Below are 23,063 nucleotides of genomic sequence, written 5' to 3' on the forward strand. Positions count from 1 at the left end.
TGGGGGGACTAAAATAAATGGCAATGCTGGCATTTTGTTAAGCAGTTTCCTTTCACCAGACCCGAGCTGCCAAGGTAACCAATGGCATAATTGAAAAGTCGCTTTCATTGACCAACAGTGGCATTTAAATTTTATAATCTACAGTGATCTGAGCAAGCTCTGGTCACTGCAGTTACAGGCAGCTATTTTACACAGCTGGCATCTGCCTGTTAGGAAGCAAATTTCTGAGCCTGTTTCACGCTTCCTTTAGCAACTTTTGCCAAAAATCTGTCATATTTCATTAAGGCCCATGGGCCAAATCTGGCCTGCCACTTTATCCAGCTCGCCATTTTATGTGGTCTGTAAGCTGGGTTGCTAGTAAAGTCTGTGTGCTTTTCTCTGCTGTCTATAGTATCTGGCAGAAAAAAGCACTGTCCCTAATTTCCTTAAATTGTCTGCCTATTTGTACTGCACATGCTCTAAAGAAGCTGCCATGCTTAATCACGTTTTGTCATTATCACTTCTAGTCCGGAGCACAGCGTGCCATTCATCATAATCAGAGAGGCTGGGACTCTGGAGAGATGTGACACGTGCTCCCCATCTTTAAATCTCATTTACTGCATTAATCACAAACGGCAGGTGAAGAAGGGCAAAAGGTGGTGGGATTTTGGGGAGGGTCTTTAATCCTGGGGAAGAAGCCTGTCATGGGCATTGGGGGTCTATAATACAGGGGAATGCCTTTGGTGGGATTTGGGGGCTCTGTAATGTGGGTGGACACTTGTGGTCAATTTTGGGAGGATGCCTGTAATAGTATTTTTCAAGGGTCTATAATGCTGTGGGGATACCTGTAATGGGATTTGAGGGGTTACAATGTTGGCAGGGTTCCTGTGGTGGGATTTTTCTTGGGGGGGCGATGCTGGGGGACACCTGTGGTGGGATTTTGTGGGTTTATAATGTGGGTATGCTTATGGACAGCTCCCTTAGCTCTTCAACACTTTGCCAGCTCCCTTAGCCCTACAACCCCGGGGACAGAGCCCTTAGACCTACAACCAAGGGACAGCATCTTAAGCCCTACAAACGAGGGACAGTGCTCTTAGCCCTATAACCCAGGGATAGCTACCTTAGCCCTACAACCCAGGGACAGGGCCCTTAGTCCTACAACCCAGCACAGCTCCCTTAGCCCTACAACCCAGGGACTGCGCTCTTAGCCCTACAACCCAGGCACAGCTCCCTTAGCCCTATAATCCAGGGACAGGGCCCTTAGCCCTAAAACCCAGGGAGAGCGCCATTAGTCTACAACACAGGGACTGCGCTCTTAGCCCTACAACCCAGGGAGAGCGCCATTAGTCTACAACACAGGGACTGCGCTCTTAGCCCTACAACCCAGGGAGAGCACCATTAGTCTACAACACAGGGACTGCGCTCTTAGCCCTACAACCCAGGGAGAGCACCATTAGTCTACAACACAGGGACTTTGCCCTTAGCCCTACAACCCAGGGATAGCACTATTAGGCCTTTAGCACTACAACCATTGACACAGTGATTCTGTCTTCATTAAAATAGCGCCAGAGATCACGGTTCACACATGTGCGATCTACGGAGCCATTTTACTATCTGTGTTAATGCGCACGCACCGGCAACACAGCAATGGTGGCGCAGCGCGAGATTCAAATAAAGAAAAGGGCCAAATCATAAAGGAATCTGCAGGAGGACTTTACAGCGAGGACCTAACCCACAAAACACCCACCCCCGTTGCACCTGTCAAAGTGCAGTGCATTTCTGCAACTTTGATTAAAGATATCTCTGCACCCAAGCATCCGATCTTTCTATAACAGGTATGCCTAGATTCAGCATCTTACAGCCTGTATGGCACTGCCTTTACCTCATATTGTAAAATCCTGATTATTGGTCCTCTTTAAGGCCCCACTGTAGAGCTGTATAGCTGACTGTTTTCTATAGTATTCTGTAGATTAGACCCTTAAACTCTTTGTCACTAAATAAGCACAATTGTTAGACTGAACTTTTATAGGCATAAATAACATCCAAAGCATTCGGTAAATATTCATGTATTCTAAAGAAAATCCCTTCGGTTTATTCAGAGGGTACTTGCAGCAGGCGAGACTCACAATGTTATTTTCTCCCCAGCGATCTAGTTTTGATGATTCATCTTTAATTAAAGCAGCGACACAGGGTTATACATCAGGCGCTGATAGTGCTGATTGGCGGTTCTGCATCCTAATGAATATCCTCTGAAGTCTATTATTCTACTTTGCTCATTTAGACAGATGTGGTTTATGGAGCTTCTTATGGGTTATGTAAATTTGTATTTTCTTTCATCCCTCACTTATAAATTACAAGTTGAAGTTTACATAAAAGTACTCAGGCCGTCACAGATCACTCCGCTATATTTACATCAAGTGACATATCTCTCTACAGAATTATTTTTTAGACATTATAAATTATGGCGATCTTTTCTTATATCTTACAAAAGTACAATGTTTAAAAAAAAATGAATAATGATTTGCAATTTTTATTTTATCTCTGCCATTCCAAGACCACTTTCACAGTTTTTTAGTCAGTATTTGTAAGCCGAAATGAGGCGTTAATCCAAAACGCATTAGTCACTTTTTTTCCATTTCACTTCTTTCTTGTTTATTTTCCATTCCCAGTTATGGATTACCAAAAACTGATCAAACTACACAAGAAGTTTAATTGTAAATCCAATTGAGTACAGTTATAACTCCATTCATAGCGTATTGCCACGTAAACTGTATTACCGAGGACCTGTTAGCAGGATATGCTATGCGACGCCTAAGTAAAGTTATGTGTATAGTCCCTTTAATGGTCATTCATACCTTGCTTGTAGTGTTTTGTTGGGCATTTTTGAGAAATCCATCCTCAACGTTTTATTCGCAAGTGAACAGGGCAAGTCTACACTCCCAGCTCTACTATGCTCTCTCCCTTTTCCTCCACGACTGCCGACCTCCAGTCTTTGATTATCAGGTCACTCTTCCCTCAGTGACCTGTCTCCCTCTGCCCCAGATTCTGTGCAAATAACGTCATTGCTCGGGTTCATCAGAAGGGGCAGCACATGCACCGTCACCTCCTGATGACTTTTCCAGAGCTGGTCCATGGATCTCACACCATCATTAGCAGCTTCTGACAGACCTTCTGATGAAAATACTTGGGCAATGATGGCGCCTGTGCATGAAAGACAGGTCGCTGAGAGAACAGTCACCTGTCAATCAAAGACCAGAGGTCAGCAGTGGATGAGGAAAAGAGAGAGAGCCTGCTTCCCACTTTCAAGATGATTTTCCCAAATAATATCCCAAGAAAATATTAAAAACAAGATATTAATGTAATAAGGACTAAAGGGGCTTTACGCTCATGGGTTTAGTTAGGGGTCAAATATCCTTCTGACAGGTCCTCTTTAAGGATATGTGCATATGCTGAGTTTTTTTTGTGCACACATTTTCTACACCAAAAAATGCACCAAAAAACACATGGTGTATTTTTGTGCCATGCATTTTTTCTGTGTGAAATCAATGGCTTGAAGGGCTAGAAAACACGGAAAAAAATGCACCCGCAATTGCTACAGATTTTTTCTGCACCCAATACGGCAAGGAAAAAGAAGCAATGTGCGCACAGCACTTCACAATTCTCATTGACTTTGCTGGCATAAGGATAGACATGCAGATTTGGGCAACAATCTGCACGATAAACTTCACCAAATCTGCTTTAAAAAAAACTCAGCATGTGCACACAGCCTTAAAACTTATGCTGTTTATATGATAAAGATGTATTGATTTTAGAGGAATTTTTTTTTGAGTTTGTGTTATCAACAGTCAACTTTACCCTACAAAATAATGCCGTTTATTTCCTTATTTGGAACGTTCCACTAGGTAAATGCTGTCCAGACTACCAGCATTGTGTTATAGAGCAAGAGAAGCTGAGAAAATAAAAATATAGTTTGGTGTAAAACTGTTCAATACATATTGTGATTTATCTAGTAAAATGTCTGATCATTTTGGGCTTAGTAGTCCAATAGGTGAAGTGACCCAACGTTTTATAGCTTCCCCTGTATGATTGAGTATAAACTGGAGTTGTTAAAAGGGAATGTAGTACCAGGTTTTTGTTCCCCCATCTGAGAGCAGCATAATGTAGAGACAGAGTCCCTGATTCCAGCAATGTGTCACTTACTGAGCTGCTTGCTGTCATTTTGATAAAATCCTTTTTTTTATCTGCTGCCGATCTAGCAGCAATCTGTAGTGGGGTTATACAGACCTCATTAATATGGGGGACTACATAACAGCAGGTTTACTAGTCCTGTCATGACAATCTCCTGCTGATAAAACTGTGCTTTTATCAAAAATACACAAAACAAAGCTCAGTACATGCCACATTGCTGGATTCAACTGGGGCTGTAGCCTATACATCAGATTGGAGAAAACAGCATATATATTACATCACTGGAGACGCTAGAGCTGCTCTGTTCATCGGTGGGACATGAGCAAAGAGCGTGCCGTGCCATTCCATTCACAAAATATTGGCCTGTGTCAAGGCGTAATCTTTCATTGCATGCACCATATTATTGTGTAGGTAATGCTGCGTGGTCATGTTTGCTGTGTAAAGAGGAATTTAAAGGCCGGCAAAACAGGAACGCTGGCACTAGCACTTTAATCCCCGGAAATCTGCCTTGGACCCGGAGAAAATGACATCGCAGGCTGTAAACGTCCCATGTGTTGGAGGTTCCCCACCCCTGCTGTAAAGAATCCACTGTTTCTAGAGTGATTGGTCTTTTGTCTGTCGTACAGCAGGGTATATTTTGGAGATTCATCATCCTGTTTGTTTTAGTGGTGACAGTATGTTGTGTACCTGTGGTGTGTGGACTGTGTTGGGGTGTAATTTATACTCCCTGTGCTTCGTAACCATAGTACACATCAGGTTACTAAGCAAAGCGCTTCGCTTATAGTTACCCTATGTGTTGGCTATGTGTGCAGGGAGCAGGGAGCTGGCTTCTAGAAGCTACGGACGCTGGTAACGAAGGTAAATAACGGGTAACCAAGCAAAGCCTTTGCTTGGTTACCCGATATTTACCTTGGTTACCAGTATCTGCAGAAGCTGGCTCCCTGCACATTCAGTTCGTTGCTCTCTCGCTATCAAACACAGCGATGTGTGCTTCACAGCGGGAGAGCTACAACTAAAAAATGGTCCAGGACATTCAGCAACAACCAACAACCTCACAGCAGGGGCCAGGTCGTTGTTGGATCTCACACACAGCGACAGAAACCGTGACTAGTGATGCCGCTTACTGAGACGTGGCCATTATTATAAACTTCCACAAGTAGTGGATAATAAAGAGGGACCTTACTAGAAAAAGTGCCAGCATCACTGATCTAATGCTGTATCTGCAATCAGCCAACAGGCCTTGCCAAGAGATACATCCCAAGGACATTCTGTGCAATGTGCCTTCATGGTAAAGAACACTAGCAGCAGGAAGGTGTTCCTTATAGTGCATTAAATCACAGTGTATGGGAAAAGTAGTAAAACTCATTATATCCTAATTACTGTTAACAAAAAATGATCTTATGATATTTCTTTTCTCATTTGTAACATGAAAATAGATATAATTTTCAGTAAAAGCCTCATTGAGACAGCTAATATTGCACAAAAACAGTTTTGTGAGCCCTCTCAGGGAAAAAACCAACATATGTACTGATTGCTGGTTACCGTTCTAAACCTCCTCCCTCCTGGGCAATTTTCTATTTTTGTATGTTCATCTTTTTTCTCCCACCTTTCCAAGAGCCATAACTTTGTAGCCATGTAATGGCTATTGAATTTAATTTTCTTTTTGCAGGAGATATACTTATAAATGGCACATTTAATTTTACTATAAAATGTACTGGAAAGCAGAGAAAAAAAATCCAAGTACAGCAAAATGGTTAAAATGAAAAACGTAACTTTGCAATTTTTTTATTTTGTTTTTCCGACGTCCATCTTGTAGTAAAAATGACCCGGAGTGGGGATTCTCCAGGTCTGATTATGGCGATACCAAACTTGTAAAGTTTATTTTCTAATGTAAAAAAAAAAAATTCAGAAATTTGTAAAAGAAAATATCAAACTTGTGTCGTCATTCACCGAGACCTGTAACATTCATTTTTCTATTGACGGGCTTATTTTATTGGGTAGTGAGCTGGTGTGCTCTTCTGGGGTACACACCACATTTTGATTACTTCTTATTGCATTTTTGGGGGGAGGTGAACTCACTAAAATGGCAATTTTGGAAAATTATGTAAGTAATATATCCAAGAAAGGTTTGCTCAGTATATAAACATTTCCGCCAAAATTACCTCTCCAACGACACTTCACTAATGACTGGGGGGGTACCTTACCTGTGAGATTGTTGCAGTTTGAGAAACCCAGAAATAGACTAAACACGACTGTATTACCATGCTTGTAAAGTTTATTTTCTAATGTAATGTATGTGCTGGAAAAAAGTCTGAAATTTGTCAAATAAAATATCAAATTTGTTGTCCTTCATAGAGACCTGTAACATGTAACTGAAAAAAAAATCTTATATAAATTGAATATTTGTTTTTGTTTAAAGGGGTTTTCAAATGAACAAAGTTAATTTTACTTAATAGATCTTGGAATAATAATACATTTCACAATTTGATGTTTTTTTTAAAAAAAAAATGTTCCTGTGCTGAGATAATCTTATATATGTGCCCCTGCTATGTACTGTGTAATGGCCGTGTCTGACCGTACAGGGACATGGTCTGATCATGCCACATCTCCTGGGCTGAGATAATCTTATATATGTGCCCCTGCTATGTACTGTGTAATGGCCGTGTCTGATCGTACAGGGACATGGTCTGATCATACCACAGCTCCTGGGCTGGGGAGGAAGAAAAAAAATATACAAACATTACAGCACGGGATCACAAAAAATTGTGTCTTTGAGATAACATTTTTAAAAATAGATAGGGAAATGTTTTACCTCACAAAAAGAATCCGCTTTGATCCTGTGCTGTAATGTCTGTATACTCTTTTTTTTTTTTTTTTTGTGTCCTCCTCTGCTGAGAAGCTGTGGTATGATCAGACCTTATACCTGTATGGTAAGACACTGCTATTCCAAGATCTATTGATTAACCCTGCAGCCCCCAGGCATTTTGTGTTTTTCCATTTTGTTTTTTTCCTCTCTTTCTTCCGAGAGCCGTAACTTTTTTATTTTTCTGTCAATCTTGCCATATGAGGGCTTGTTTTTTGCGGGACGAGTTGTACTTTTAAATGAAACCATAAGTTTTACCATATAGTATACTGGAAAATGGCAAAAAAATTAAAGTGCGGAAAAATTGCAAAAAAAAGTGTGATCGCACAATAGTTTTTCGGATATTTTATTCACCGTGTTCACTATATGGTAAAACTAATGTGTCATTGTCATGCCTGAGGTCACTGCGAGTTTGTAGACACCAAACATGCATAGGTTTACTTTTATTTAAGGGGTTAAACAAAATACACAAGCTTGTCCAAAAAAAGTGGCGCACGTTTTGCGCCATCTTCCAAAACCCGTAGCGTTCTCATTTTTCAGGATCTGAGGCTTAGTGACTGCTTATTTTTTGCGTCTCGAGCTGACGTTTTTAATGGTAGCATTTTTGCGCAGATGCTACGTTTTGATCGCCTGTTATTGCATTTTGCGCAAAATTTGCGGCGACCAAAAAACTTTATTTTCTGCGTTTGGATTTTTTTTGCCGCTACGCCGTTTACTGATCAGATTCATTGATTTTATATTTTGATAGATCGGGCATTTCTGAACGCGGCGATACCAAATATGTGTATATTTTTTTATTTTTTTTAACCCTTTAATTTTCAATGGGGTGAAAGTGGGGTGATTTGAACGTTTAGGCTTTTTTTTTTTTTTTTAAACTTTTTTTTTAAAACTTTTTTTTTATTTTACTAGTCCCCCTAGGGGGCAATAGCGATCAGCAATCCGATCGCTCTGCCCTATCTGTAGATCACAGCTACAGAGCTGAGAACTGCAGATTTGGTGCTTTACTTTCAATGCCAGCTGTATTCCGGCATTGAGAGGAAGTGACTCATTTTAGCTACAGGCGTCATCACATGACCCTGTGCTGCCATGGCAACCACCGAAAGTCACGTGATCGTGTCACGTGACTTACGATGGGGGCGGGGTAAGTCACTGTCATGGCGTCGCGCATATACATCTCTCTGCCAGATTTTGGCAGCGAAATGTAAGGGGTTAATGGTCGCGGGTGGAAGCGATTCCACCCGCGACTAGCAGGCACACATGTCAGCTGTTGAAAACAGCTGATACAGTTAGGTCCAGAAATATTTGGACAGTGACACAATTTTCGCAAGTTGGGCTCTGCATGCCACCACATTGGATTTGAAATGAAACCTCTACAACAGAATTCAAGTGCAGATTGTAACGTTTAATTTGAAGGTTTGAACAAAAATATCTGATAGAAATTGTAGGAATTGTACACATTTCTTTACAAACACTCCACATTTTAGGAGGTCAAAAGTAATTGGACAAATAAACCAAACCCAAACAAAATATTTTTATTTTCAATATTTTGTTGCGAATCCTTTGGAGGCAATCACTGCCTTAAGTCTGGAACCCATGGACATCACCAAACGCTGGGTTTCCTCCTTCTTAATGCTTTGCCAGGCCTTTACAGCCGCAGCCTTCAGGTCTTGCTTGTTTGTGGGTCTTTCCGTCTTAAGTCTGGATTTGAGCAAGTGAAATGCATGCTCAATTGGGTTAAGATCTGGTGATTGACTTGGCCATTGCAGAATGTTCCACTTTTTTGCACTCATGAACTCCTGGGTAGCTTTGGCTGTATGCTTGGGGTCATTGTCCATCTGTACTATGAAGCGCCGTCCGATCAACTTTGCGGCATTTGGCTGAATCTGGGCTGAAAGTATATCCCGGTACACTTCAGAATTCATCCGGCTACTCTTGTCTGCTGTTATGTCATCAATAAACACAAGTGACCCAGTGCCATTGAAAGCCATGCATGCCCATGCCATCACGTTGCCTCCACCATGTTTTACAGAGGATGTGGTGTGCCTTGGATCATGTGCCGTTCCCTTTCTTCTCCAAACTTTTTTCTTCCCATCATTCTGGTACAGGTTGATCTTGGTCTCATCTGTCCATAGAATACTTTTCCAGAACTGAGCTGGCTTCATGAGGTGTTTTTCAGCAAATTTAACTCTGGCCTGTCTATTTTTGGAATTGATGAATGGTTTGCATCTAGATGTGAACCCTTTGTATTTACTTTCATGGAGTCTTCTCTTTACTGTTGACTTAGAGACAGAGACACCTACTTCACTGAGAGTGTTCTGGACTTCAGTTGATGTTGTGAACGGGTTCTTCTTCACCAAAGAAAGTATGCGGCGATCATCCACCACTGTTGTCATCCGTGGACGCCCAGGCCTTTTTGAGTTCCCAAGCTCACCAGTCAATTCCTTTTTTCTAAGAATGTACCCGACTGTTGATTTTGCTACTCCAAGCATGTCTGCTATCTCTCTGATGGATTTTTTCTTTTTTTTCAGCCTCAGGATGTTCTGCTTCACCTCAATTGAGAGTTCCTTAGACCGCATGTTGTCTGGTCACAGCAACAGCTTCCAAATGCAAAACCACACACCTGTAATCAACCCCAGACCTTTTAACTACTTCATTGATTACAGGTTAACGAGGGAGACGCCTTCAGAGTTAATTGCAGCCCTTAGAGTCCCTTGTCCAATTACTTTTGGTCCCTTGAAAAAGAGGAGGCTATGCATTACAGAGCTATGATTCCTAAACCCTTTCTCCGATTTGGATGTGAAAACTCTCATATTGCAGCTGGGAGTGTGCACTTTCAGCCCATATTATATATATAATTGTATTTCTGAACATGTTTTTGTAAACCGCTAAAATAACAAAACTTGTGTCACTGTCCAAATATTTCTGGACCTAACTGTATGTGCGCGGATTGCCATGACCTGCCCACGGCAGGGGGCGGGGATTAATCTCACACGATCCATGACGTACCCAGCTTTAAAATTAGCTTTGTTTGTGGGGAAAGCCCCTGAAAGAGGTCCTATCACTTACTCAAAAAACGTCAGTTCAATACTTTGTAAAAACTCTCTTGCTCACCTGATTCTGTTGTTTGTTTCTGTTTTGCGATGTGTTGCTCCATTGCACATATATACACACTTTTTTCTCTCTCATAGTATGTGAACTCTCTGTAATGCAATTGGATGTTTCTTGACCATCTTCTCTGGGGGTAGATATTTACACCTCTCCCTCCAGACAGTGCCAATCACAGCTTGGCAGCATCTGAGACTGACTACATTTGCTGCCGAGCAGTAATTGATAACATTTAGGAAAGTGATGAAAGTGCACACCCCCAAGAAGACTCTGAAGAAGTGCCCAGTTGCACTATAAGCAGAGAGTTCACATACTGCACTCCAGAAGTAACACATGTGCATATGTCTGCAATGGAGTGATGCAGCACAAAACAGAAAAGGCCAGTTGAATCAGGGGAGCTCTGGGAATTTTAACAAGGTACGGCATTTAATTACTTTTTTTTTCGCTAAGTGACGGGCTCTCTTTAAGAGGAATGTTACTGTCTGTTCATCGCCCCAATTTGTGATCTTTGTTCTTTTTTCTTTTCAGATACTACTAAGAGAAGGATGTAAAAAGATCTTGGTGTCAGACTCACTGGCATTGCTGAAGAAAATGCACAAAACCCAATCCAGAGCTATGCTGGTCGATGGTACGTGCACCATCACAGTGAATGATGTTAGAATATTTAGTTGCCGACTTGTTTTACTCCGGTCTCCACTCTGCATTTTATTTGCTATTTCCTTCTAATGTCAAAAACCATTAAAATCTATTAGTCGAGCTCTGCTGCTACTTCCAGTTATTATTGTAATCCTGTTAACATTACAGTAACAATAAATCAGTATTTATTTTACAAGATTCCTGAATTGCCTGTGCTTAGGCTTATTATAGAATAGGATTCATAGAAAACACAAATGAAGTCATTACAGGTTATTCTTACTTGCATCCAGTGTACAACTGCAAGCAAATAAATGAAATACAAAGCCGGTCTACTTCTTACATGCTAGCCAGTGGTGTAACTAGTCCAATAGACGCCGGTCCAAAATGTATATTTTTAACTTTATCACGCTGCACTATATTCGGCGCAGAGCCTGCCAGCTGATTCTGAGTGCATGCTTCCTGATGTCCCTACGATGCACCGTTTGTAACTAGCATGCCTACGTCAGCTGCTGGCGTCTAATTGGCTGGCAGTGTGTTTTGCACTGCAAAGAGCTGATGGATCTCGGCACCACAATACAATGTGCTTCCAGTGAGACATCCAGCTGAAATGGACACTGGTGTCGGCGACCCCTTTCTGCTTGGCTGGATACAGTTGATACCTGTGCAACCACGATCATTGTGAAACTGTTTCCATCCAAGCAATCAATCCATATGCAAGTATATAAAAAAGTTAAATTACTTCTTTTATATGTTAGTTTTCCTTTTTTGCAGAGGAAAATATTTGTGAAGTTTGTCTGTCACCAATACTCCCAACAGGTAACTATTATTTATTTTTTTTGTATTGTGGCAATAAATTGTGTGTAACCTGATTTTATCCTTGTGTATGGCATCTGTAGGTGAAATAACCAATTATGTGGAAAGTCAATCTAATGATAAAATAGAAAAGGATCTTTCATATACATTTTTTGGACTTGTTAACCAATAGTTAGAATAGGTAAATATAATATTGTATTGGGACAGCCCAACAAATAAAGCAATCAGCTGATTGAAAGGGGCTAAGTTGCATCAAAAGTATAGCTCCTTACTGATGAGCGAGCACTACCATGCTTGGGTGCTCAGTTCTTATAACAAACAGTTGGATGCTCAGGTGGGTGCGCCTTGTGTACCCGAGTACAATAGAAGTCAATGGAGGACTTGCACATTTTTCTAGAGGATTTCCTGGAAAAATGCATAAATTACCCATTGACGTCCAATGGGTACTCGAGTTGTGCCCATCCAAGCTTCCAACCGCTCATTATGAATACCGAGCATGATAGTGCTCTCTCATCACTACTGATGGAATGACCTATGAAAAAGTGTCTTAGTTCCATCCTAAAAATTTGGATGCTTTTTATCCATATGGTCATCATTTGTGTGTCCATGTTTTATGTCTATGGCATCCGTTTTTATACATCAACATTTTAAAATGTATGAGTCAGCATGATTATGGCAACACCAAATTTTGTTTTATTACCTTGTTCAATAAATATAGTATTTGACAAAAAATATTTTTGTGTTGACATTTTGGCATCGCAATAAGTTTTACATTTTTCTTTTAAATTAGATTTTTCTAGAAAAAAAAATAGTTTTCATTTGTGTCCTTGTGTAGTACATGAGATGTTTTGATCACTTTAGTAGACTTTTTGGAATGCATACTGTATTTATTGTTTTATTTTCAAATCCCGTTCACTCCCCAGTGTAAATCAAATGCAAACTTTATTCTGCAGGTCAATCTCATGAGACTGAAGATGCCAAATTTATATAATTTATGTTTTATTACTTTTACAAACAAATCTGAAGCCTATAACTATTTTCTTTGTAGACAGAGCTATGTGAGGGGTTTTAAGCCAGGCAAGCTATAATTTCTTTATTGCCAATTTGGGGTTCATAAGATGTTTTGATCATTTTGAGCTACTGCAGAGAACACTCACTATTGTCAGCAGCATTTGAGGGGTGAAAGTGCCTGGTTTGGAGCTACATTTGGTTCTAGCAGATGCACATAGAGCTCAGCATTAAAGGGGTTGTCCACTACTTGGATAGGCCATCAATGTCTAATTGGCTGGGGGTCTGGTATCCTCACTGATCAGCTGTTTTCAGTCCAAGCTGCAGTAGTTGGTCGGAAATGCTCAGTACTGAAGCTGCTCCATCAACTGATAGCAGCCGGATACTGCACATCTATTTCTCATTCAAATCAATAGGATATGCAGTACCCAGCTGTGGCCTCTATCAAAAGACTGGGCAGCTCTGCAACCAAGAATTTCCGGCTGCCTGCTACCGCCGCCAGGACCGTGGACAACTGATCGGCGGGAGTACAAGATTATCGGTCCCCGGCCGATCAGACATTGATGACATATCCTAAGAATAGGCCATAAATGTTAAAGTAATGGCCAACCTCTTTAAAGCTGACTGCATATGCCACTGGTACAGGAGTCCTACTGTCACTGTGCCATTCTGATCACCTGATTCATCAAGTTACATGGCATCAGGACATATGTCTACATGATTTGACAGTAAGGGGTACTTTACACGTTGCGACATTTCTAGCATCGGCTAGCGATGCCGAGCGCGATAGTACCCGCCCCTGTCGCACATGCGATATCTTGTGATAGCTGCCGTAGTGAACATTATCGCTATGGCAGCTTCACATGCACTTACCTGCCCTGCGACGTCGCTCTGGCCGGCGACCCGCCTCCTTCCTAAGGGGGCGTGTCGTGCGGCATCACAGCGACGTCACATGGTAGGCGGCCAATAGAGGTGGAGGGGCGGAGATGAGAGGGACGTAAACATCCCGCCCACCTCCTGCCTTTCGCATAGCCGGTGGAGGCAGGTAAGGTGATGTTCCTCGCTCCTGCGGCTTCACACACAGCGATGTGTGCTGCCGCAGGAACGAGGAACAATATCGTATCTCCTATTGGTGCGACATTATGAAAATGACTGACGCTACACAGATCACCGATTTTCGCCGCTTTTGCGATCGTTTATCGGCGCATCTAGGCTTTACACATTGCGACGTAGTTACCGGCGCCGGATGTGCGTCACTTTCGATTTGACCCCGACCATATCGCAGTAGCGATGTCGCAACATGCTAAGTAGCCCTAAGGGTATGTCCGCACCCTGCAGTTTTGTCATAACCACAAAAATTCACCCTGTGGCCAAAAAAAAAAAAAAAACATCTTATGGCAAAAAATGCATGCTTTTGGTGCGTTTTTTGCCATTGCTTTATTTATGCGGTTTTTTTTTATCACCAGTGGGTAAAAAGCACAAAAAGAATTGAAATCATGCAGTTTTGTCATCACCGCAAAAATGCTTTAAAAAAAAAAAAAAGCAGTGTGCACACAGCAAATCGGAAATCTCATAGGCTTTTTTGGGGAAGGAAATGCATGAAGATTATGGTGACACAAGGTCACCTCAAACTACACCAAAAACTGCAGCGTGCGCTTGGGGCCTAAAGGGTTACTCTAGTGACATAAAAAAATACCAAAATAAAAATGTCAAAAACTGTGCATAACCTCTACATGGAGTGAACATCAGATCATTTTCTGACCATAGATTTTCTGTAGGTTTGCAATAGAAACGATAAGCTGCTCTTTCATGTTGTGCTTCTTAATCCATTTTTTGCTGAAATGAAGAAGCTGTCGGATTGTTACTGTGAGTGATTATTCCATTCTTTTGCAGATTCCTCTAAACCTCTTGGCATGGTGGTATTCCACTGCAGGCACATGTTCCACAGAGAATGCCTGCCTGTTGGCAACACAGTAAGATGCTTTGTAACCTTCGGAATATATCAGAAATACATTTATATAGGCCAATAGGGAATCTTGTGCTTTATGCAATACACAGATCAATTTAAATTAAAAAATGAAATCGCTGCACAATTCTATAAAGCTTCTGTTCCTAAACAAGTCGTCTAGCTTTAATAACATATTGGCTGAGACTGAATGGCCTAAAAGATGGATCGCATTAATTAAACCTGTAATTTTCTTATGTATGCACTGTTTCTTTAGTTTTTTCCCAAAACGTTTTTTATTGATTTTTCAAATTTGTAAAAACATAACAAGTATCATTGCAAAAGAAGAACATTCGTCTGACAAAATGTGACATAGAGGTGGGTGATACCCCAATTTGGAGTTCCATGTTGCTGTTCGATTTAAGATAGTATACAGTAACATTAAACCAAAACAGAGGTAATGAAATATAATATAACATATGCAATACAATTCGTTAAATCTCTGTGTCGTCCCTGAATGATTTCAATTTTGCTAGCGTGTCTTGGTATTCCCAACCGTCTCGTCTCCCCCTCCCGCCAGAGCCCCCTCCTAGGTGATTCTCAGTTTACCCAGGCTGTCCTGGATATCGCTCAGGATATACCACTCCGAGTGAACAAAAGGTGCCATCAGGTTAATTATTTCTCCCTGTGTGAATTGGCTTTCAATAAAATGTCTCCATCTCACAAAAAACTTGGCTGTCAACCCATCTTTATCCCTCTCCGCTTCTAGTTTTTCCCACTTCAGAAGGTTGTGTAGTTCGCCCACAACCTCCTTTATGGATGGGCCCTCCCTTTGAATCCAGTGTTTTAAGATGCAACGCTTAGCTATCATGGCTATGTCATGCGTTATTGCGTATTTCCTCTTTCCTGCATGCTCGGTCCTCCTCCTACTCCTCCCTCAAAGGAGTGGAAAATCCACACCATTAAGTCTAGTTTGCTGAAAATTCCCCATGTTGACTGGGCAAATAGTCTGACTTGGTTCCAGAACCTAGCGATTGTCTCACATTCCCATAGCCCATGCAGCATATCCGTTTTTTCTTTTTGACACTTAGGACACCACCTATCCCTACCTGGTATGTTGAAACCTATAATGGCCCTATGTAGAATTCTGAATTGAGTGTCTCTCCATCTCTCATTGGTAATATGTTTCCGCACTTGTACCCATCCTCTCAGTATATCATCCACCACTTCTTCCCTTCCCAATTGTTTCCCCCACGCTTTTAAAGTCCGACTATCCTCCCGTGAGATAAGCACCCCCCTTAGCGATCGATAAATTTTAGAGACATTTATACTTGTTACATCACATTCCAGTAACTCATCAATCGAACTTCTGTTCAGCTCTCTTCCAACCACACCCAGGTCTCCTATTATTCCATGTTTCAATTGTTCATACTGGATGACATGTGAGCTATTAAGGTTGTACTTATCCAACACTTCCCGACCTGTCATCCACCTCCTGTCCTCCACATTCATAACATCTATCATTCTCCTGACCCCCCTCTCTTTCCATCTAGTAAATAGCTTGTTTTCTCGTCCCAGGGGAAAATTTGGGAATGCCCAGGGGTTCAAGTACTTGGACACTTTCCATGAGAGCCCCAGTTTTTTCCTTACCGACTTCCATGTTAGCATGGTGTCTCGGAATATAATTGAGTTCCTTATGTGCCCTTCAACCCTGGATAGTGGGGAGTGCAGAATGGACGTCAGATCCCACGGTGACGCATATTTAGTTTCCATCGCATGATCTGAGTGCCTACTCGTTCCTCTCACCCAATCAATTACATGCCTCATGATACATACAAGATTATACCCTTGGACATCTGGAAAGTTTAGACCTCCCTCCTCTGCTGACTTCATCAGCGTACGCAGCTTTATTCTGGGTTTCCTTCCCCTCCACAGAAATTCTGTATACGCGGAGTTGAGCTTATTCACATCCTTTAGTTTTAGCAATAGCGGGATTGTCTGGAAGGGATACAGCAGCCTAGGAAAGCTCATCATTCTTATCAGGTGACATCTTGCCAGTAATGGAAGTGGCAGACCTTTCCATCCCTTTAATTGAACTATAATTTTCCTGATTAGCGGTCCATAATTCAAGTTATAGATTGTTTCCACCGATCTTCCTATATGCACTCCCAGGTATTTAATTGAAGATTGTGCTATAGGAATTCCACATAGACAGCCATCCCTTATTTGTCCCCCCATTGTCCCATGATGCCCCTTTAGGAACATGATCTCGCATTTTTTTTTTGTTCAGTTTGAAACCGGAGAATGAGCCAAATTTTTCAATCAAGGCAAGAGTCTATGGCAAATCCGCACCGGGGTCCCCCATATAAAGTATGATGTCATCAGCAAAAAGCGCTGTCTTTACTTCTGAACCCCTTATCTTGATTCCTTTAAAGCTATTTTGTCCCTGTAGTATTCTTGACAACGGCTCGATTGCCAGGTTGAATAAAAGAGGAGATAATGGGCAGCCCTGTCTTGTTCCCTTCATCAAAGGGAACACGTCTGATAGAAAGCCCGGAGTGTGTACCCTAGCTCCCGAGTTGGCATAAAGGTTTCTAATGTAAAGTCTCATCTTGCCTACAATCCCTATGGCCTCCATTACCCTGTCTAACCACCCCCAATTTACATTATCAAACGCTTTTTCTGCGTCAAGTGTAACTAGGGCAGGTCTAGCCCCTCCCTCAGTGAGACCCAGTCTAACCGCGTCTACCACTAGAATTGTCTTTCGGATATTGGTAACGGCATTTCTCCCCTTAATAAACCCCACCTGGTGATTCGTAATGATCCTAGGTAAGATCTTGGCCAGTCTATTAGCCATGATCTTGGACATAATTTTTAAATCCTGATTTATGAGCGATATAGGTCTATAACTAGAGGGATCATCCAGGTCCTTGGTTCCCTTGGGGAGTAATTTAATATATGCTATGTTGGAATTTTTGGGTATTTCCGCCCCTCCCAGGAAAGCATTAAAGACTGAGGTTAGATCCGGCGAGATCAGATCCTTCAGAGCCTTATAGAATTCACTATTGAAACCGTCAGGTCCCGGTGCCTTGTTGGTGTTAAGCTCCCCAATTGTTCTCGTCACCTCCTCTACTGTGATATCTGCGTTTAAGGCACTCAAATCTTCCTCCGTCAAGCTAGGCATTTGGGCTTGTCTTAGCCACTCTGCCTCATCAGTCATGTTGTTATTCCCTGACCCATATAGTTTTCTATAGTAATCTCCCAACAGTTTATTAATGTCCTTAGGATCCGTAGTCACCTCTCCCCCCTTTGTTTTCAGTTTAGAGATCACTGTCATCTTTCTGCTGCCCCTTGCCAGATTGGCCAACATCCTTCCCGCCTTGTTGCCAAACCTATGTAAGTCAACCTCCTTGTGCGACCAGAATAGTTGTTCCTTTTTTTTGGCCCATTCGTCAAATCCCTCTTTTGCCTCCAGCCATCTGCCTTTTGTCATGGGAGATCTATTTGTCACATAATTTGTATATGCTACCCGTACTGCTTCACTATGGAAATTATAATTCTCATTGGTTTTCCGTTTGATCATGGCTGCGTACCCCACCAGACGGCCCCTTAGGACCGCTTTTGCCGTTTCCCAAAATATCACTGGGGACTCTCTATGTTCCTTATTGTCCTCTGCGAATTCTCCCCACCACTCCTGTAGCACCTTATGGAAATTATCTTGCCTGAGAAGGAACGATGGGAATCTCCATATGATATCTGTACCTCTCCTGAATTTCTCTCTAATGCCCAATCTCACAGGACTATGATCAGAGATCACCATATTCTCTATCACACAATCTTGCGTTCCACTCAGTAAATCTTGCGAGATCCAGAACTGATCAATACGTGACCAGCTATCATGAGGGTGAGAGAAGTATGTATACTCTCTGTCATGTGGGTGAGTTAGTCTTCAGATGTCTTTCAGTCCTACGTCTTCTAATGTAACATCCCTATTGTCTAAACTCCTGCCCACATTAGCTGTCCCCTCCTCGCCCCTCCTCCTATCTTCAGCTGAGTCTGGGACGGTGTTAAAATCGCCTCCCACTATAATGTTAGCCTCCCCATCTGCTAATATGGTGGCCTTTATGTCATCATGAAATGTGATTTGTTGTGAATTTGGGCCATAGACATTATAAATACTGAGTTTACCCGCTGAACTAACGATTGTTAAGTGCTGCCACCTTCCATGGTCGTCTGCCTCATGTGCCACTACCTCATGACTGAATTGTTTATTTATTAGGATCATAGTGCCCGCTTTTCTACCTTGTGCCGCTGCCCCGTAAACGGTGCCCACCCAATGTTTCTTCATGCGGAAAAAGTCCTCCCCCCCAAGTGGGTTTCCTGTAATAAGGCAATGTCTGTCTTTAGTCTTTTCAGATGTCTCAATATCATTGCTCGTTTGTTAGGTGATCTCAGCCCTTTAACATTCCACGTAGTTATCTGTATCATGTTTACCTGTGTATTCTGCTTTTACTACTCCCTCCCCTATGGGCCCCTGCATCAAGGAAGACGAGATGTTCGACACTAGAATCACAGTTGGTACCACAAAATCGACACTCCCTTTCCCCACCTTGCAAATATAACAAATACAACAAAAAGCATGTAACTGTAAAACATATTTTCCCTTCCGAGAAATCCACGGCGCTTCCCGCCACGTTGGTGAGCTCCCCTATTCCTAGCCAAAATATGTAGCTCCCTAATCACCCCCCAAAAAATATATGTTCTATCCCCGGACTAACTTGAATAAGCCTTTGAAAATTATGCAAAAATTAGCACAGTATGTCAAAACCTCAGCAAGATTCTCCAGTCCTACTTATCTCTGACTCCAGGTAGCCATCAGTCCGCCCAGAACAGGCCCACTTCATTTGAATTTGGATGATGTTCCTGGACAAAGGAGAAAAAGAAAAAAAGACCAAGGGGAGAGAAGATGGAGAAAGAAAGAAGAAGAACAAAAAAAAAAAAAAAAAAAAAGAGGGGGGGGAAGGGGACCCAGACTTTGGGATGTTTTCCTCTCTTTTCTCCCTTCCCCCTCTTCCTCTCACCTCCCCAACCCTCTCTCCGTAATGCATCCTCCTCAACGCCTCTCCCTGTTTGGGAAGAGAAAAAAAAAAAAAAAAAAACAGGCAAAAAAAGGAAAAACAATGAGCGAGTTCCAGTTCAGGTATCATGGTTTCTCTCCAAGGGTTGGTTCCTGTGTTCCAGGCGAGAATTATGCTGTCGACCCGGGCTTGGCCTCCTTTCCTCCCTGGTCTCGACTTGCTTTTGTCCCCCAAGACGTCCCACATCTCTTCCTGAGCTTGTGGGGGATCCTCTTCTATTATTCCCTTCTCCACTAGCTCCTTTTTCTTGCCTTTCTGACCTAGTCTTGTTGAGCTCTGCCATGAGAATGTTTTCTGCTTCTTTGTAGTCCTTGTAGTATACAAACGAGCCATTGGGGTTTCTAACTTTCAGTGTAGCAGGGTATAAAAGCTGGCACTTTACTTTTTTGTTGTACAGAAATGAGAAAATTTTGGTAAATTCTTTTCTCCTTCTGGATACTTCCGCTGAATAATCCCCAAAAATTAGCAGTCTGTTGCCTTGATATTGTAGTGGACGCTTTCGTTCTCTAAAGGCCCTCAATATTTCCTCCTTATGCTAATAATCAAGGTACTTGACAATCACCTGCCTGGCTCTTATCGGGGTATTCTTGTTTGAGTTTTGGCCCTCTCCCTTATTCGCCTCCTGGTGTCTCAGTGGACCCACTCTGTGGGCTCTTTCAACTCTGAATTTCGCCTTTATGCCCAGGGCCTGCGGTAGCTCCAACTCGCATATATTATCCAACTGTCCAATCAACACAGACTCTGGCAACCCGACTATACGTAGGTTGTTTCGTCTCGATCTGTTTTCCAAATCGTCCGCTTTATCCTTCAAGTATTCATTAGATTTTGCTAGAGCTGCTATTTGTGCTTGCATAGCCAGTATTGTCTCCTCGGAGTCAGATATCCTCTGCTCTGATTCTGCCAGTCTAGAGGCATGGGTATTTATCTGTTTTTGCATATTAGCTAATGATGTTTGTATGGCTGCCTCAATAGCCACTTTAACCTCTTTTGACAAGTGTGATGTCACTTCTTCAGCCAGTTTTTTATAGTCCACATTAAGCTTTTGTGTGTACTTGTCTTGGCCTGCAGGTGGTGCTGTTTTCTTAGTTCTCTTTGTCTGGACTGGGCCACCACCTCCATCCCCCAATAACTTGCAGGCTTGTGATGTTGGTGTAGTAGGCTGCTTTTTGTTTCCTTTGGAAGGGGTACTATGAATTCTTGCATTTGACTTCCTGTGAGTCTGAGTGGGATTAATCTCCCTGTGCTGTTTGTCAGTTTCATCCTCCAACACTGCTGTGTCTCTGAGCTGCCCTGCTTTGTCTGCATCCTCTCTCCCCTCTGCCTCCATATCCCCTTCATCCTCCCATTGCGATCCACCATCATCAGTCCCCTGCATCCACCTCTCTCCTGCTGTGTCCTCCTGTGACTCCTGGCTCATATCTTCCTTATCTCCTGTCTCCTCGCTCATATCTCCCTTATCTCTTCCCTTCCAGCTCTGTGTTTGCTTTTCTGTGTCTCGCGCCATGCGTTCAGGCTCCTCCCCCATGAGGCTCGGCGCCATTATCTTATCTTCTCCCCTGTCCATATCAAAGCTTCTCCAGGCTGCCTCACCGCTCCCAGCACTTCTCAGGAGGTACCGTTCCATAGCTGTCTGCTTTAGGTAACCTCCTGTGCTGCTCTCTGTTTGGTGGCTCGTCCGGGGGGGTCTGTTTTTAGTCGGTTTCTGTGAGGTGTGGCAGGAGCTTCTCCTCTAAGCTTCCACCTCAGCCAGGACAGGAACCGGAAGTCGTTTCTTTAGTTTTTAATAAGGCGTTATACATTAAAATTAGATTTTCCTCCCTTATTACAGAATCATATTCTTCTGAGCATACTACAGCAAAATTCCTTGAATTCTACAATAGTGGGATCTGATATATTCCAGATTACCAGATCATTTACATTATTAGACATAGAAAAATATGTAAAACTCTCTTATTGGAAACTGTCTAAAAGTGTTCCCAAAATAATAACACAACATGCTTCAGGCCAGCCTATTACAAGCACAAATGTCAACCATGGACCTGAGAACCCAAACTATGCAGATGCTTGGTCATGTGTTCAAGCGAATTCACAGTAGAAAAGTCTTCCACATTGGTTAAGTCTTTACGCCTGAAAAACAGAGTCACGCGTGCCCATGTATTCGTTTATGTGCAGGCAACAGAATCCAAAAGATGAACGATTTGGCTCATTTGAACCCTTGCCTTTTGATGTACTACTTTTTCCCCAAGAAACAGAATCCTAGTTGACTATACTAGTGTGTCTGGCTCATAAGAAACACAACTGAAAGGAGCTCAAATGGAGTCCAAACTTTCATCCCTTAGATAGGTGAGGGGGCTTTTCTAGCCCATACTGAATAAACTGAGAATAGTAAAGATCTGAATAAGTCGAGATCTTTTGAAAATGTTGTTTCCATTCTTCATTATTTGTTCATCCATCCAGTGATTTCCATACTTCCATGGCTTTTCCTTCTTGGTGTTGCAATTTCAATATTGAGGAATGTAAATAACATACACTTTTCTTGCATTAGAAGTCCATGTATACATATACATGCACATACGTGATATCCAACAATATAAACACAAGTTTTCTATGTTATTTACTACAAATGTGCTTCTATTTAAAATGGTTTAATTTGTATAATAGCTATAGTAGGTATTAACTGACTATATCTTCTTTTCTAGATGTCCCCTGCATACTTCTGTAACATCTGCAGTGCCAAACACCGTGGTCCTGGAAGTGCGATCTTGGACATAAAAAAATAGCCCCCAATATGCAATGTTGGCCTTGTTAGTTTTTTCTGGCAACTCTTCATGTTTGTAATATGTATTATTATTTTGTTGTTATTATGATAAGGGTGGAATAAAGCTGCTTACATTACATTACTTATTCTTCTGGATGGTGTGCTTCATACACTGAGCATATGACTGTAAGACATTTCTGTTATAACTTAAAATAAACTTTCCATACTTGATTCTGTTTCCATCTACCTTTATTTAGTATACTAGTAAGCAAAAAATACATTTGATATATTCAGTTGTCCACCTATCAACACTATGTAAAAAAAAAAACAACAAAACTGAGTACGCCTCTCACATTTTTGTAGATATTTTATTTTCATGGGACAACACTGCAGATTTGACACTTTAATACAGTGTACAGTAGTCAATGTACAGCTTGTATAAGGGTATGTGCGCACACTGCAGTTTTGTTTCTCCAGTGAAAAACTCACCCTCTGGCCGGAAAATTGCATAAAAAACGCAAGCGTTTTTACCACGTTTTGGTGCGTTTCTCCGCGTTTTTGTTTAATGCATTTTTTAAAGGAGAAACAAAATATTATAGGATAATTGATAGCTAGGATAGATAGAAAAAA

At 41.8% G+C, this 23,063-nt stretch overlaps 1 protein-coding gene across 1 annotated transcript in view; it reads left to right on the forward strand.

Moving 5' to 3' along the window:
- VPS41 (VPS41 subunit of HOPS complex) overlaps nucleotides 1-22,664 on the forward strand; it is a 358,461-nt gene extending 335,797 nt beyond the window's left edge. Inside the window, exons 26-29 of the mRNA XM_075315114.1 lie at nucleotides 10,664-10,763; nucleotides 11,543-11,587; nucleotides 14,486-14,565; nucleotides 22,375-22,664. Of these exons, the coding sequence (XP_075171229.1) occupies nucleotides 10,664-10,763; nucleotides 11,543-11,587; nucleotides 14,486-14,565; nucleotides 22,375-22,455 (306 nt within the window). The 3' untranslated portion in view covers nucleotides 22,456-22,664. The remainder of the gene's footprint in view (nucleotides 1-10,663; nucleotides 10,764-11,542; nucleotides 11,588-14,485; nucleotides 14,566-22,374) is intronic.
- The last annotated feature ends 399 nt before the right edge of the window (nucleotides 22,665-23,063 follow it).

This window comes from Anomaloglossus baeobatrachus, chromosome 6, assembly GCF_048569485.1.
Source record: "Anomaloglossus baeobatrachus isolate aAnoBae1 chromosome 6, aAnoBae1.hap1, whole genome shotgun sequence".
Classification (NCBI taxonomy): Eukaryota; Metazoa; Chordata; class Amphibia; order Anura; family Aromobatidae; genus Anomaloglossus; species Anomaloglossus baeobatrachus.